General features: G+C 34.8%; 1 protein-coding gene across 3 annotated transcripts in view; it reads right to left on the reverse strand.

Moving 5' to 3' along the window:
• The window catches only part of tws (protein phosphatase 2 regulatory subunit tws), a 32,136-nt gene extending 18,901 nt beyond the window's left edge, over positions 1–13,235 (reverse strand). Inside the window, exons 1-2 of one of the 3 annotated variants that reach the window (XM_088229693.1) lie at positions 12,979–13,235; positions 12,426–12,572 (exon numbers count right to left, since the gene is read on the reverse strand). In XM_088229693.1, coding sequence (XP_088085819.1) covers positions 12,426–12,572; positions 12,979–13,006 — 175 coding nt within the window. In that variant the 5' untranslated portion in view covers positions 13,007–13,235. Of the gene's footprint in view, positions 1–11,395; positions 11,672–12,425; positions 12,573–12,978 lie in introns of those variants that run through there. The other 2 variants (XM_088229695.1, XM_088229694.1) reach the window with 2 other exon arrangements.
• Between the last annotated feature and the right edge of the window lie 2,726 nt (positions 13,236–15,961).

Here is a 15,961-nt window from a genome sequence, read left to right on the forward strand (position 1 = left end):
ATAATAAAGTCCACATTAACATGTTGGTGAAATCTTTCATTTATACACACTCATCCCATACAGCAAAACTTTTGCGTAAGCCAAAATTCCATATATTCTCTACACGAAAACAGTTCACAACAGTCAAGATTATTAATTTTTGAAATCCTAAGACATATACCAATCAACTTTATCTTAAATAAACAATAATTAATCTGCTCCGGCCAGGTTCCCATTATGCCGGACCAGCGGATTTACCAGACCGGTAAAAATGCCGGAAGAGCTAGTGGCTGTACAATTTATATGAAGCTATTCACATTGTGCCGGATCTGGCAAAAACACCAAGCTCGGCATTTTTACCGAGCGTTTTGTCACTGCGAAGCGCCAGTAGAACACCCGGACTGGAGTAATGTGAACAAGTTTGCTCCGGTATCTATGAAAGGTCCGAATTCCGGCACAGGTCCGAATTCGACTGAGATGAGTACTTGACTGTCCGGTTTTCTTGTGGGATCCGGTGTTAATGTGAACACTTTGTCCGGGGAGCCGGTTTGCGGCAAATCTGCCGGTCCGGCGTAGTGGGAACGTAGCCTAACTGGTTTCAGAATGACAATCTATTATTTTGCCAAGATTCTAACAAAATGGACAGTGCTTTAAATATTTATTTTAGATTTAAAAAAAAATACGGAAATAAAAGACCAAATTATTACAATTAGTCTAAACAAATAGGTTCAAATTTAAAAACAGACCATCACGCCGTTTTCCCGTGGGTAGGCAGTGAGCATAAAACTCCAAATTCTGTATTTGCACACTGACCTCATATCCTCTACATTCATATACCTTCTCATGTCCGTCTTCAAGCATTTTTTAAATTTGGTCACGCCATGTCATTCTCGGTCTTCCTCGTTTTCTGCATACATCAACATCGCATTGTAAATATTTATAGCAGTTTTCCCACTTCTCAATGAGGTTTTCCATCTCTGTTGCAAGAAATATCTATGTTGATTAAATCCTCGAGAGACGATTAAGACCTCGTTTTAAAAACCTAAATTTTTAGGAGTGTTTAAACTGAATACTAATATTGCTTTTAAGTCTTTTAATGAAATAAAATCATAGATTTAAGTGCACTGTATAGAAATTGAGAATTTTGTAAATATTCTAAGTATTTTTAAATGTTAAATTAAATTTTAGTGTGCCATTTGCTGTTTTAAGGCAATATTTGGACCATCATGGTTTTCAGAGCAAAACTAAACAAAAATTTGTATGAATATTTGAAACAAAAATATCGGTTTTTCAGAAACTTATACTGTAGTTGAACACTCCATATTTAAATTTGTAAAAATATTCCCTAAACACTACTAAAAACCTATATAAATATATAGAACACTTTTTAAACAGTCAAACAATGAATGATCATGGCGCTACATGGTGGTAGAAATGCTAAATAAAGGATTTTTTTGTTCATTTATACAAAATTGATTGCGGTTTTCAAACAAATTAATGTAGACATTTGCAGTTTTCCCACACACACGGTATTTTTAACAGTGAATTACAGGTACCTACGTTTTTTTTTAAAAATATTTGAAAGGAATGATTGTATAGACTCATAAAGAAAGAATAATAAAATCCGATTATATCATTTTGGAAAGCTTTGGAAACTGTTTTAAGAAACAGAAAAAGGATGCACAAGGTCATGGGACTGCGCGGGCGAGGGGCGGAGTGAAGATGAGCCGGGGAGATGTCATGCGTATGTGTGCATGTACTTCTTCCTTGGGAGATAGCAAGATACGAATAAGTACATATTATGGATAAGGATTTGAAGTTAGGGCGAAGCGCCGTTCGGATGGCGGCGGGGCGTTGAATTGTTCGCGCTAAGCGAAATGTATTTTTAGTTTTGGTTTTTTTTAAACGATTTAATTTATCAACATTATTTTGAGTTTTTCCAAATTTTTGTAGACAAGGAGTGGATTCAGCTCCCTAGGAAATGTTCTTTGTCTCTGTTGTAATATGTTAATATTAACAGCTTCCTAGGGAGTTGAATCCACTCCTTGTCTACAAAAATTTGGACAAACTCAAAATATTGTTGATAAATCCACCTGGTCCATGAAGAAGTATAAAAATTGAAAAATAAAAATTTCAAGCGTTGCCTAGTATGTAGGTGATATAATTCAATCGGATGAATCTCACCTGCACAAATGAAGGTTTCAGCTCTTTAACTTCAAAAACATCAAGAGATGAAAGAATTGAAGGAATATACATGTTCAAATATGGGCAGAATGGTGAATGTTACACAGTGTGTAAAGTGGCCACTTAAACCAGCCAATGACAGGTCATAAGTCCTGTAGATGCCTAGAATTCTATATTACCTTCTCTTAAATGTTCTTCATCTCTGTTGTAATATGTTAAGATTAAATTTATGTTTGTGGAACTGTTTTAAGTGTTTCGGAAGAATAACTGTTTTAAAACAGCAGTTACCATGTTTTCACCACCTCTAGTTTCTTTATAGATTAGGATAGATTGCACATATTTGACCTTTCAGATGTACATATATGATAAGGAAGATAATTGTCGAATCGCGATATAGATAGTGATAACATATATATTATCTCAAGTACTAGATAAGCTAAACGGATGCATCGATACAATTAATTATGTACTGGCACGATGACAACAGAGCATCGGGGACAACATGAACAAGGTCTAGAGCAGAGGTGTCTTGAACAAACTGCAAATAGGGATTACCGCTTATAACTGAAAGTTATTACAACAGAAAGGGGATTTCAATTTTACAATTTATTTATTTTATAAACGTTTATGTACATTACAAAAAAGTTCAATGCATACATAAAACTAAAAAATTAATACTCAAATTTAAATCTACAAAAATGGTAAAATAAAAATACCCAGCAATTATAGAGAAAGAATGCTATCCTCTATGAACTTTTTTCACTAATATGAAAGATGTCAATATCCGAAGAGATACGGTTGAGTAAAGACATTGCTCTTCCTACTGGCATTACCATCGGCAGGTTGGTTCTGCAAGCAAGAAGATAAAACAGCTTAAGCTGTCTATGTCTAAGGTAGTCATTAGGAACATACTCTCCGTTACACCTATGTTGATCGTAATACCACAGATCAATCGGAAAAAATACATAAGCAAGTATGCATTTCTTCTTTTCCCCAAACTATTGTAGCCAAGCATTCCCAGTATGAAGTCAGACGGGTACAACCACGGATAATATCCGCATATGGAAGTCCGAGCATTAAATTAAATAATAACATTTTAATTTCAATAACTCCCCGGAGAGTGGAATTCAGCCTCACCTACAAACATTTGGACGTACCCAAAATATTAAAGAACTAATTTATTTATATATACTCCCAGTGGGCATTTTTAAGGACATATTTATACATGGAAAATTATTATGAAGGAAAGTAGAAAGACACAATGGTATATAGTAGACTCGGTGGGAGTGGAAGCGGCACAGAGGTGTTTATAATTTAATTTGATTCAGTGACCGTTTGAAAGAAGACAACTTGTTATCAAAGAAATCAAGACCGGTATGTTTGTTGGAAGACCTAAGAATTCCGGGCATAGGGGAATGAAAACCATAGTTAGTTCTATGGTTATCGGAATGAAAGAGTAAGTTTTGTCTGAGGTTTCTAGTTGGGATATTTAATTTTATTGTTGTTATGTCAGCAGTTCAGGCGCATTAATAGAGAGTTACTAGACACTACCCTGATGCTGCAAAGAGGATTGGTCTACTTCTCTATTAAAGTGTACAATTTACTTCCATTGTCCATAAGGACAATTGAACGTAATTATGCAGAAAGCACCAGTCTACAGTTTTAAAAAATGAGATATTAGTGTTTTAGAGTGCAGTAAAGTCAATTCTATGTTCTGCTTAAAACAGCCAGACCGCTTTCATAAAAAAAAGTGTAATTATCACCTTCAGAAAATAGTGTCGATCATAAAAACGACATTTATCGATTTGCAGAAATAACACACGACACTACAAAAATCTTACGGTACTTTAAACATCATTAAAACTAGTCACATACATAATTAGATTTTTGTTTGTTGTATAAAAAAAACTAATGTATTCATTATTTATCATTTGTCAGTCGAAAACATTCTAACTGTTGTGTAGATTTGATTATGCACTCTTTTCACAAAAGTGCTATTATCTCATTTTCACTTTTCTATGGCTGGCTGCTTTCTGCATAACAACATTCAATTAGTAAGTACTGTCACTATAAAATTTATATCAAGACGTGGATAATGTATGTAGGTGGGTTGCTCACGGATTGATGAATGGATCAGGTCAAATAATATATTTAAAAAACTGTTTTTATTTTAGTGTATGTTTCAAAATAATGTGAAATGTTTCTCTCAGCACGAGACATCCCAATAAGAAAACATTATTAATAAAAATAATTGTAAAAAAAATATATAACAAAATATCAAGAGGTAGTAATGCCACTCTTGAATTTTCAAATTAAATTTTTTTCTGCAAACAATGCCTGAGGACAAAAGTCGCGGCTTTCAGCGCAAGTTTCACCTTTTGTTGTTTATTTTATCTACGGGTCATAGAGGACTATCAGGATTATTTCCACTGAAAGGTCCAAGTTAGAAGTTAGATACAATCATCCCCCATTCTCCACACATTTGTAAATGGAGTGTGGGATATTTCGATCATCTGTTATATGCAAAATGATCAGTCCTACGCTTTAGATCCAGCACAGAGGCTAAAATTCTAGTTTAAATCATCCTTTTAATGTAATTTAAATCTATTTAGAATGTAAATAAAAATAATAACAATATGTACTTAGTAAAAGATAGATAGTATCTTGATAACTTGTGAAAGAGGTTACCTTCAATTAAAAGCGGTTTCTTAATATGTGCATTGCAATGCCAGTAAAACTATGTGTAAATAAATAATTGATAGTAAAAATATGTAATACAAAGAAACGGCAATTCATCGCAACATTATATTCAATACTAGCGGCAAAATTTCGAGCGAGATCGACTCTAGCTCACGACATTACTATCTTGTCATCTCACACACGCACTAATAATTTTTTGTTTTATAGGAGTTCTTACCCTAAATTTTTATGAAAAATACCAGATCTGGTGTAACCGTGGCTCGAGCGAGATAGACTATGCTTCATAGCGATCAATCATGCGCCAGAGGGAGAATACAATACACATAATCTGCGCAAGCCGGAGCATGCATAGACATGTAGTTCGCTTGTAATGTCACTTCAAACATGCGTACTGACAGAGAACATCGGTAAGAATTCATGTGATTTAGTTACGTACAATGTTTGTGTGTATGAAACAGTAGGTAAACAAAAGCAATGATGGATTAATTATGGCTTATCGCCAATTTCGAATTACATAGCTGGTGTAAAAATGCTTTACTTTGTTTATCTATAGATAATTTATGCTGCACACTACAAAGTAATAAAATGCTATGAATTTATGTTTATTTAATATTTATTAAATTGCTTAGTTATGACCGGTGCAGTCACAATAAAGTGATAAAGCTTTATCATAGCAATTTCATGACTGGGAAAATCTATTTTAATCAAATCTTTTATTATATCAAAAAAAAATGTTAAGGATTAAAAATAATTATACTGCAAGCACTGTGTTATTTATAAATACTAATTTAAACTGCAGCTTCAGACAAAAGGAGGAATTAGTAGTCTAAATGAAGTTAATCTTGATCACTTTATACGTGAAGGCATGATTATTAGTCTCATGCCTCGGATAAAGTCAGGTGATGTAAAAAACGCCTTTTAAAATAAATATTTCGTTATTACACTGTGTAGTAAAGTAGGAATTTACTATTAATTTATTTATTAAAGGACTTAGTCTATTCGTTCATTCATTCTTAAAATATAAATATAGTAAAAAAAAAAAACACTATGAAATATTCCAGTATAAAAACATATTGTTTAATAAATCGAGGCTATACTGACAGAATGAATCAAGTCAACAGTCTTTATATATTTCAAATATTTTTTAATGTAGGTGCAAGATATTAATTTCAAATTTTGCGAAATGCGATTATCTCGGAACTTGTTTTAATAACTTGCATTCTGTCGGTAAAGCCTCGAAACATTTTATATCAGCCATGTCTGGAATCGAACCTGAGACCTCTTGCATGGTAGGCAACCACCCTAACCATTTTACCATGAGGCGGGCTGATTTTGGGCTACAGAGGAGCACCAGTCACTTAGCCTTTTTACTATGGATTTTATTTATGAATTAAACACCCAGAGGGCTCTTACAATAAACAGTTTAAATGTACGTAAGTACAATAATAATAATATTTACATTAAGTAATTGTAAGCAAAAGAAGGAAAAGAAGCAAACAAGAATGAGAAAGTTCAGTGCTATGGGAAATTAGATGTAAAAATTGTTTTCTTACACGCGGCAAAAATTGGAGCATTTAATTTTGCTGCAAATTTTTTCAAAAATGTAAAAAATCAACTACTTTGAAATGTCACAAGTTCATGTGAATAATAACCAATTATAGCGTTGTTACGTGTTGTGATAGGTTCCAGTTTTAAGGTAGCCATGATTTGGTAGGCATGTTTTGACAGGTACGGGGTTTCCCCTTTTAAATGTCTGGAAAACTCACCGACTTAAACTTGTGAAATCACAGTCGATGTAATTTCAAAATTCATCATCATCATCCCCTTTTCATAGGGCACTGCATTGGTACATCAATCGCGGCGTATCTTGATCATTTTTGTTACGTGAAGGTAAGGTGATCAGTCTTACGCTTCAGGTACCAGTCTAGGGACTATGAAATATTCTAGTGTAAAAACACCCTTTTTAAATAATATTTCATATCAACCATGTCGGGAATCGAACCCGAGACTTCTTGCATGGTAGGCAAATGGGCTGACCATTACACCACGAGGCGGGCATATTACTAAATTTTGTAATTTCAAAAACAAAACCACTGAACTTCCTCATTGAAAAAAAAGGAAAAACAATGAAAAGAGTTGGAGAATTGAGATTATGGCCGTTTAGTGATTTGGAGTAATTCCAACAAAACACAAACAAACAAACCATCACGCCGTTTCCCCGTAAGGGTAGGCAGAGAGGATAGAACGCCACAACACTCTATCTTTGCATACAGATCTCGCTTCCTCTACATTCATACATCTTCTCATGCACGCGCGCCGATTATTCCGACTTTTGACATGTCCATCTTTAAGTATTTGTTGGATTTGGTCATGCCATGTCTTTCTCGGTCTTCCTCTATTTCTGCATCCATCAACATTCGCATTGTAAATATTCTTAGCCGTTCTCTCGCTGTCCATTCGTTCTACATGTCCAAACCAGCGCAGAGCTCCTTTCTTGATTTTGTCGATAATGCTTGTCTCAGCCTTACATAATGTACGGATCTCAACATTTGTGCATCTATCGTACATAGTTTTACCACACATTCGCCTGAGAGATCGCATTTCGACAGCATTCAGCTTACTTTCATCCCTGTTTTTCCAAGTCCATACTTCGCTCCCATACATCAGGGATGGGACCAGGACTCCGTTGTGAACTGCCAATTTTGCCTCTTGTGACAACCATTTATTTGCCAAGGTCGATTTAAGTGCACCGTTCACTCTGTTCCCGGCACTCACCCTCCTTTCAATATCTTTCTCAGTCATCCCATCCCTAGTGAACATACTTCCCAGATACACAAATTCCTCTACTTGTTTTAGTATAACTCCATTCACAGTGATTTCACATTTAGTCATACTTTCATTTCTTTCAAAAACCATCACATTCGATTTATCGACATTCATCAGCAAATCGCTTCTCTTGCATACATCGTAGACCTTTGTTACCAAGAATTGCAGTTCCTCTTTGTTATTAGCAAGGAGTACAGCATCGTCAGCATACAAAAGACAATTGACTTTTAAATCACCCATTTTTGCTCCCATTCTTAAGCCTTTCAGTTCTTTCATGCAGTTATCGATATACACGTTGAACAGCCATGGTGACATAACACATCCCTGCTTCACTCCTTTATGAATGTCAAACCACGATGTGTATGATCCATTTACCCTAACACATGCTGTGCTGTCTTTATACAGAGAAGCAATAGCACGTGTTAGATTTACGCTTACTCCATACTCCGATAACACCTTCCATAATTTTTCTCTGTCAACTCTATCAAACGCTTTTTGCAGATCGACAAATGCGCAGAAAAGCTTTTGGTTTTTAGCAAGAAATTTTTCTGTCATGTTTCGTAAAGCAAACATTTGATCCATACATCCTCTTCCATTCATAAAACCGCTCTGAATATCCCACACTCTATCCTTTGTAACTTTTCTTACTCTATCAATCAGTATTCTTCCATACATTTTGCCAACAGCGCTCAAAAGGCTGATTGCTCTATAATTTCCGCATTCTACTCTTGAACCTTTTCCCTTGTATAGAGGCATAACAACAGCCCTTCTCCAGTCTGGAGGAGTGTATTCCTCCTCTAAACATCGGTTGAAAAGTTTGTGCAGCCATACAAAAATTATTTCACCGCCCGCCTTTATAAATTCTGTAGCAACATTATCAAAACCTTGCGCTTTTCCATTCTTCATATATTTGGCAGCAATTTTTATTTCTTCCATTCTTATCTCTGTCGTACCATCATATGCATAGTAATTCCAACAATAACAGAAAAAATTATAATTTCTTATGTTGAATAAATAAATGAAGATTCTAACAATTACAAGGAGAGTTCCAATGTTCCCTGCATTCATTAAGTCGTATCTGCCTCAAGTTTTCTGGTAATCTAAGCCTCCTGTACATATACCAAGGAATATCTTCCCTCTTTACCATTGTACGAATTGCTAACGTTTCGCTTTATAATTTCATCGCACTCGTTATTTATTTGTCTATTTAGGAACAGCACATCATGCTTAGCAAAAATTAGGTCAGGCTTTTAAAATGAAGGATTTTAATCACACGTCAACAGTTTAAAGAGTGTCAATCAACAACAAAATAGTTTAAAAGAATATTTATATATAATAACTGATAAACTAACTAATAATAAAATAAGATTATTTTGACAAATTATGAGAAAAGATTATTAAACGGTACATACATCGTCGGTAATACTGCAATTTTTGGCAAGGGAATCTAAAAAGCATTCTGTTAATATATTACTTACAATTTTAATCAACCCTTATGTTTTGAAACATGGAACTAGCAGAGGAAGGATGACAGCAGAGTGAATGTGTGGGAAATCAGTGTATGACGGGGTTACAAATGATGAAATTAGGCGAGAGTACAAATCTGAGATGGGTGTAATTGATAAGATTAAGAAAGGGTCGCTAAGATGGTGGTCTTGTACAACTAATGGATGACGAAAGAATAGTAAAATAGACATATATGGCGACAATTAATTGTAGGATGCGGACGACCAAAAAAGACGTGGCATGATCTGATGAATCAAAATCTCAAGTTTGGTCATGTCAAAAGCAGACACAATTGAAGGGCACGTATGACAAGATGTATGCATGCAGAAGAAGCTAGGAATGAATGTCAGGATAGACGTGTGTGGTGGTCGTAGAAGTTTGTGTGGTGGTAATAGTAGTAGTAGATAACCAACTAAAAATACTGCTGGAGTATCAGAAAAACTGTCATTATTTAAAGTAAAAATAGCAATAATTTAAAACTAAAGGCTCTTAGTTGTAACTAATTTATTGCAGTAAATTATTTTTGTAGAACAAATTACGCTGTATTGCAGTATCACTGATGACTTTTGTTTTTTAACAACTATATTTCAAAATATCTCATCTTTTGCTTCACGTAACCCGACATTACAGAACCATTATCGGAGGATTTTTTTCGCAGAATTTTAAGAGTAAACTATATATTTATTGACTTAAACTTTGTACGCGTTCTTTAACAATTAAAAAAAGTCATAAATATGTCACATTTTAATTAAAATATATTTTTTAAAATTATTTTTATTAATTATGATTATATTAACAAGTCTATAATTTACTCAATTCCATATACATTTTATCGGTTAGGTTTCGAATTATGTTTAATTCATAATGTAATATGTTTTGAGGTTATTCCTCACACTGCAGGAATAAATTAAGGAAAATTAACAAGAAAATGCTGGCAGGTGTTAATTTGATTTTGAATCTAATAATTTATAGGAAAATGGTGAACATCCAGTGGAACATTTATGCTTGCATAATTAATTATCAGAACTACAACATGCGAAACTCGGTGACATATATAAATAATCTATCAAAGTTGTTTATATACTTTATTAAGATCATGTTTTAGAAGCGGATTCGCATATCATAAGTGTTGATCGAATTTATGTCTGATATTTTAGAAATAAGTATTTTTAATATATGTGATTGATGTTTAAATATTAACTACTAATTTTGAACAAGTTCCGACACTAGTTAAAGCATTGAAATGCGATGCGTATTTATTTCGGAATATTTTTAACACAGACAGTAAATTAGTAAAATTATCACTAAGCACACTCGTAAATTAACTGAATAGAACTGTACACAAGATTAGATAAGAGACTATACAGGTAACTTTATCTCGACATACTGAGACCATAATACGAGGCGCTGAAAATTTGCTGCCATCAACCTTCTGGGACATTTCACACTACACAGATCATAAACAACAAGCCTATCAAAACAAAAGTATTCATTTTATAGAAATACTGTATGAAATATAACGCGAAACAAAAGAAACTCGAGACCGTGGAGCCATAGAAAGCCCAACACTGGATTGTGTCAAGTAACCTTTTCATTCTATTGTTTGAGAAGATTATAAGATCCGAGCGGGACGTTCTGATACAACTTCTAGCTGCGGAGCCAGCTCAGCATGCATTCGCAAAATAAACAACACTAAATTGTACCTATTATGTCTCGATCTGACATCCCTGACGTCGCGTCGTAAGAAAAACACTACGGACGTTAGGTTTACTAATGTTAGTGTGACATTCATTTAAATAATAATAGCAAACATATATATCGTGTCAAAGATCGCGGCAGAGATTAGAACTCCGTAATATTATTCGTATTTTGCTAAGCCGCTAACAATCGGTCAATGGAGGTTAGCATTGACAACGAAGATGCAGTTTAAAAACACGGATACTCGTTCGATGAAAACGCATAGGCGTTGAAATTTACAAAAACTGAGAACATAAACAACCTTCGCATCATCGGGTAGCTTTATCCGCTGTGTACGAGCGGGTTTATCGGTTATACTTCGAAAAGAAGGTTAGACCAGGGCGGAAAACTGATTTTTTCTAACCAAAAAAAGAGTGCGCATAATCACAAAATAGAGACGTTTGGATAAAACCACTCAAAGAAAAGACCAAAGTCAACACCAATATGATTTTTGTGCATTTACCGTCTGCGTTCGAGCGATAAAACATCCTTGAAATTTGCAATTCCAAAACCCGAGGTCGCCCTTGACAAACGGGCGCTAAAAGTCACCACTTACCGGCCATGACAAAGCCCAGCACAAAAACTTAACAAGTTCAATGTTTTGTTAACACAGTTAGCGAGATTAAATGTTAAAAAACAGCACCGCCGCACGGATGATTTCGGATTCGAAACATTTCAGCCGAAAATTAAAGAAAAGCAATGGCGTTCGCTAATAGTACATAACATCACAGCCGATTCTGACGTCAAGCTAGCGAGAACCGGTCGGTAAAACAGGTGGTTTCTTTTTCACTATTGTTGGGCCGCGCTCTGTCGGCAAAAATAGCAACGTTTTTGCACTGTCTGTCGGTACTCGAGAAAAATTCAAATTGCAAATAAAAATAGTGGATTCAAAATTGGCTTCAAGCAAAAGTTTTGGCACGTCGAATTTTATTTACACGGTCATTCCAATGACATCGCATAAATTACAAAAATAACTACGTTAAAACTAGAGTAATAAATATCAAATAAGTATATCTAGGTAGGTAAAGTAAAAACACACTCGGTCTGAGGTACAATCACGATAATAATATATTATATGAACATTTCCTATTTTAGGTATTGTGATTTTCCATGTACAGTTTGTCGGCGTTACTTAAATCATTAAAATGTATCTAACAAATTTCAGTGGGACTTCATTATATTTATAAAATGATTTTAAATCTTTATAGTTTAAAAAAAAAGCATCTACCCTCGAGTCATTAAATAAAACTTGCTATTATGGATTATCTATTATAAATATTAATATAATATTGGTAGGTATGTTGGATTTTTTCATTAATTCCTCAAATAGGCAGTGTTGAATTGAAAAGAAAATGAAATTAGGATTTTTTCGTTAGGTTTTTAAAAAATATAGGTAGGATAAACACATAATATTTATTATATTGTAATTTTGGCACAGTGGAACTTCTGTGTGTGACTAATAATTTAAATTGACGGTCGTTTATAAACTTTACCTGACGCCTTTTGTTTTCCGTGTGTGACGGCATTATTAATTATGTCTCCGAGCTTGGAGAAGCTGGACTGTCGCATGACATGGGGCAACCCCTTCCGAGGGAATCTCTGAACAGGGGGCGTAGCGCTGCTCTGCACCGAGTACTCGCCTGAAACAATATTAATTTATTCATTATTAAATTGGAAGTAATCACCTTTACTCTTTTTACTCTTTTTTGTTTATCCCTTGCACGAGGCAAATCTGTATCGAAATAGACAAATTTAAGATTCGTGTAAAACTAGTGGAGTCTAAAAAAATTATATCCTGGTCTCATATCAAACCTTCGAACTTTACAATCTTATTTTATTAATTTATCATATCAACCCTCTAATCCATCACGAATTATAAAAAAGACAGCACATTTGGTTAAAACTGAATATAACCTTTTTAAAATCAACAGCCTGTAGATTTTAAATGCGTTTGTGTACGTTTTGCGAACGCGCCAGCTCTAGTTAATCGATCAGTGAAATAATAAGACGTTACCTATTCATTTTGGAATAGCAAAAAATACAAACCTCTCGGTCCAAATGGAAAATACTTCATTGCAGGGGACAATTGACACTTCAAACTTATGCTGAATTCACAAATTAATTACTTTTGTTCAAATAGTAACATATTTTAACCATGCGCATTTCACACTTAACTTTAGTTATAATGTTATGCGTCACTTTTAAGTGAGTTTGTTTTGTATGATTAGTGTTTATTGAGTTGTAATGCCGTGTCTTGAGTCTTGATCATTGAAAAGTGCTAAAACCTGTTTAGATATAATCTTTTAGGAAACGGTGTTTAAAAAATCTTTACTTTTCACAAAATTACAATGGAAAACGTAAATCACACTCATGGCAATTTTATTTTATTTTAATAGAAATCACGGAACTATAAAATTTTTACACCCGATTGTATCAACAAAAAAACTTTGGCTCTTCGTACTTAAATTATATCTTAGTATCGAATTGAAATTCATAGTCATGTTGTATTGTTTTATTTCACTGGAAAATATTTTAGGTTTTTCTTTTCACTTTGAATAATTTTATTTTTTTTCTCATGTAAAGGGTGGTCCAACCATAACGCACGATGTCAATTGTAAATAAAACAATATTTTTTTGGAGAATTATATTTTTTTTAAAATTATGATTGACAATTATGTGTGAAACAAAATATCAACCATATGCCTGGCCACGGCTTCGGTGGCATACCTCTATCCAATGGTCCATATTTTCAATGACGCTGATGCATAATTGAGGTTCAATGTCGTTAATGTGCCGAATTATCTCATCCTTTGGCTCTATTGTTCTTGGCTCATGTTCAATAATGTAATTATATTAATCAATAAAAAAAAGTACTTATGAAATGGCGTGTACTGCCGCACTTATCAGCAACACTACCAATAATCCTACTCCTTAGCGTCTGCGAGTGGTTTCGTAGGCCCCGCGAGCCCTGGGCAATGTGGCAACATTAGTGTCATAGCAGGCAGGGAGAGGATGAGTGGCGAGTGTCCGGCCCCGTAAAACGGAACCCCTACAGCTAAGGGTAGGTAACCCCGTTAGAAAATTCCACCGAAGAAGGCAACGGGAAACCACTTCGGCCAACAATCCTCCAGCATATCACTATGGAGAGCTTTCTCCCCAGTGGTGGTCAATGTCTGGTGGACCCGACATTGAATAGATGGAAGAAAAAACTAGAAACGTGGGACGAGGGATTAAGACGGCCAAGGAAATAAATTACCTTGTCATGTCAATAATTGAATAGCATTTAAAGAAGTACTATTTGCGATTTTTATTTGATGATGGCTTTTTTTTATATTTGGGTAAAACACCAATATCATCATCACCTGCACCGTGATGTGATGCATAGGATACTGCACTGGTACAACAAATACAACATTTCTCGATCGTTGGTTACATGAAGGTAAGGTAATCCGTCTTAGGCTTCAGGTGCCAGCACAAGGACAGTGAAATGTTGCTGGGCAAAACCAGCTTTTAAACAATTATTAGGTGTACCGTGGGTGTACCCATAAGAAATCAATTATTTTTAGGGTTTGATAATGACGCTTTAAAAACACTGGTGGAAACGAATCCTAAACTGAGTATCCAGGAAATAGCAAACACTCTTCAGGCTACTTGGACAACAGTTCAAAGACATCTTCACGAAATCGGGAAAGTTTGCAGACAGGGTATGTGGGTCCCACCATCTATTGTCGGAGATGAATAAAGATCGACGGCGTACAATTTGCACATCTCTTTTGTGCAGAGAAAGAAGTGATCCATTTTTACGAAGGATTGTTACTAGTGACGAGAAATGGATCTTGTACAGCAACAACAAGCGCACTAAACAATGGCTTTCTCCAAATCAACTAGCCGTACCTACTCCTAAACCATCCCTCAATTTAAAGAATGTGTTATTGTGCGTTTGGTGGGACTGTGGTGGCATAATTCATTTTAAACTATTGAAACCGGGAGTAACAGTTACAGCTGAATTGTATTGCTAAAAAATGATAGATTGCACAACCAATTGTTGGTAAAACGACCAGGTCTGGTCAACAGAAAAGGGGTAATATTGCAACATGATAATGCTCGGCATGCAACAAGATTAACCCCAGAAAAAAAAAGGCGTCTAAACTGGGAGGTTTTACTACATCCCCCAGACATAGCACCATCCATAATTTTTCGCCAATGAACTGTATTTATTTATGAGGAGCGTTGACTTAGAGTTTACACACGCGTTGACTTATGACCGCGATAACTTAAGCATGTTTATTTATTTATATTATGTTTATTCATTGTGATCGCTCACAAATGCTTAGCATGTTTTTAGGCACGTCAATGGTCATTTGTGATTGAGCTACTGGAGCGGATTGACCATGATTAAAAAAGTAAATGAAAATCTCAAAAATAAGTTTTGTGCACAAGGGCTGTGAATAATGTTATAGAGATGTGAGATAGATGTATGCGCTGATCAAAACGAACCAAGAACCAGAAGAAAAATCCCAATTCGATGGCACCAATAAACGAATGTTTAAAAAAAAAGATATTCGAGTAGGTGGATTAGTCCTTTACGTAATTTTTTATAAGATATTTGTTTACAGCCAAAGAAGCGCGATAAATATCATCACATAATCACTTTCACATTTTATTACTACTGATATGAAAGATTAGAACAATAAGCCTTGTTAACACTCGACTCAATAAGATATAAGTCATTTATCAAGAACACCACGGAAGCATAAGATAAGTTAAAATTACGAGAATTCATCAAAACAGGTTCGTTTCGAAAGAATTCGGCAGAAAAATATTTGAATAATGTTTAAACATTCTTCACATTCTGGGGTAGGATGTGTTAAAAATGAAATCAATATGATTTACAAAAAACTAATTGAAAAAATATTCTACCTGGGGATCCTAGATACTAGATACCCCCCTAGGCCCGGAAAGGTTAAATACACAAGCACTATCTGCCCACTAGTAGTGAAAGTACTCCCTCCACATACCCGAAAACCGT

Source organism: Micrasema longulum, unplaced genomic scaffold (assembly GCF_059751315.1).
Source record: "Micrasema longulum isolate JH-2025_06_02 unplaced genomic scaffold, ASM5975131v1 h1tg000696l, whole genome shotgun sequence".
NCBI classification, from domain to species: Eukaryota; Metazoa; Arthropoda; class Insecta; order Trichoptera; family Brachycentridae; genus Micrasema; species Micrasema longulum.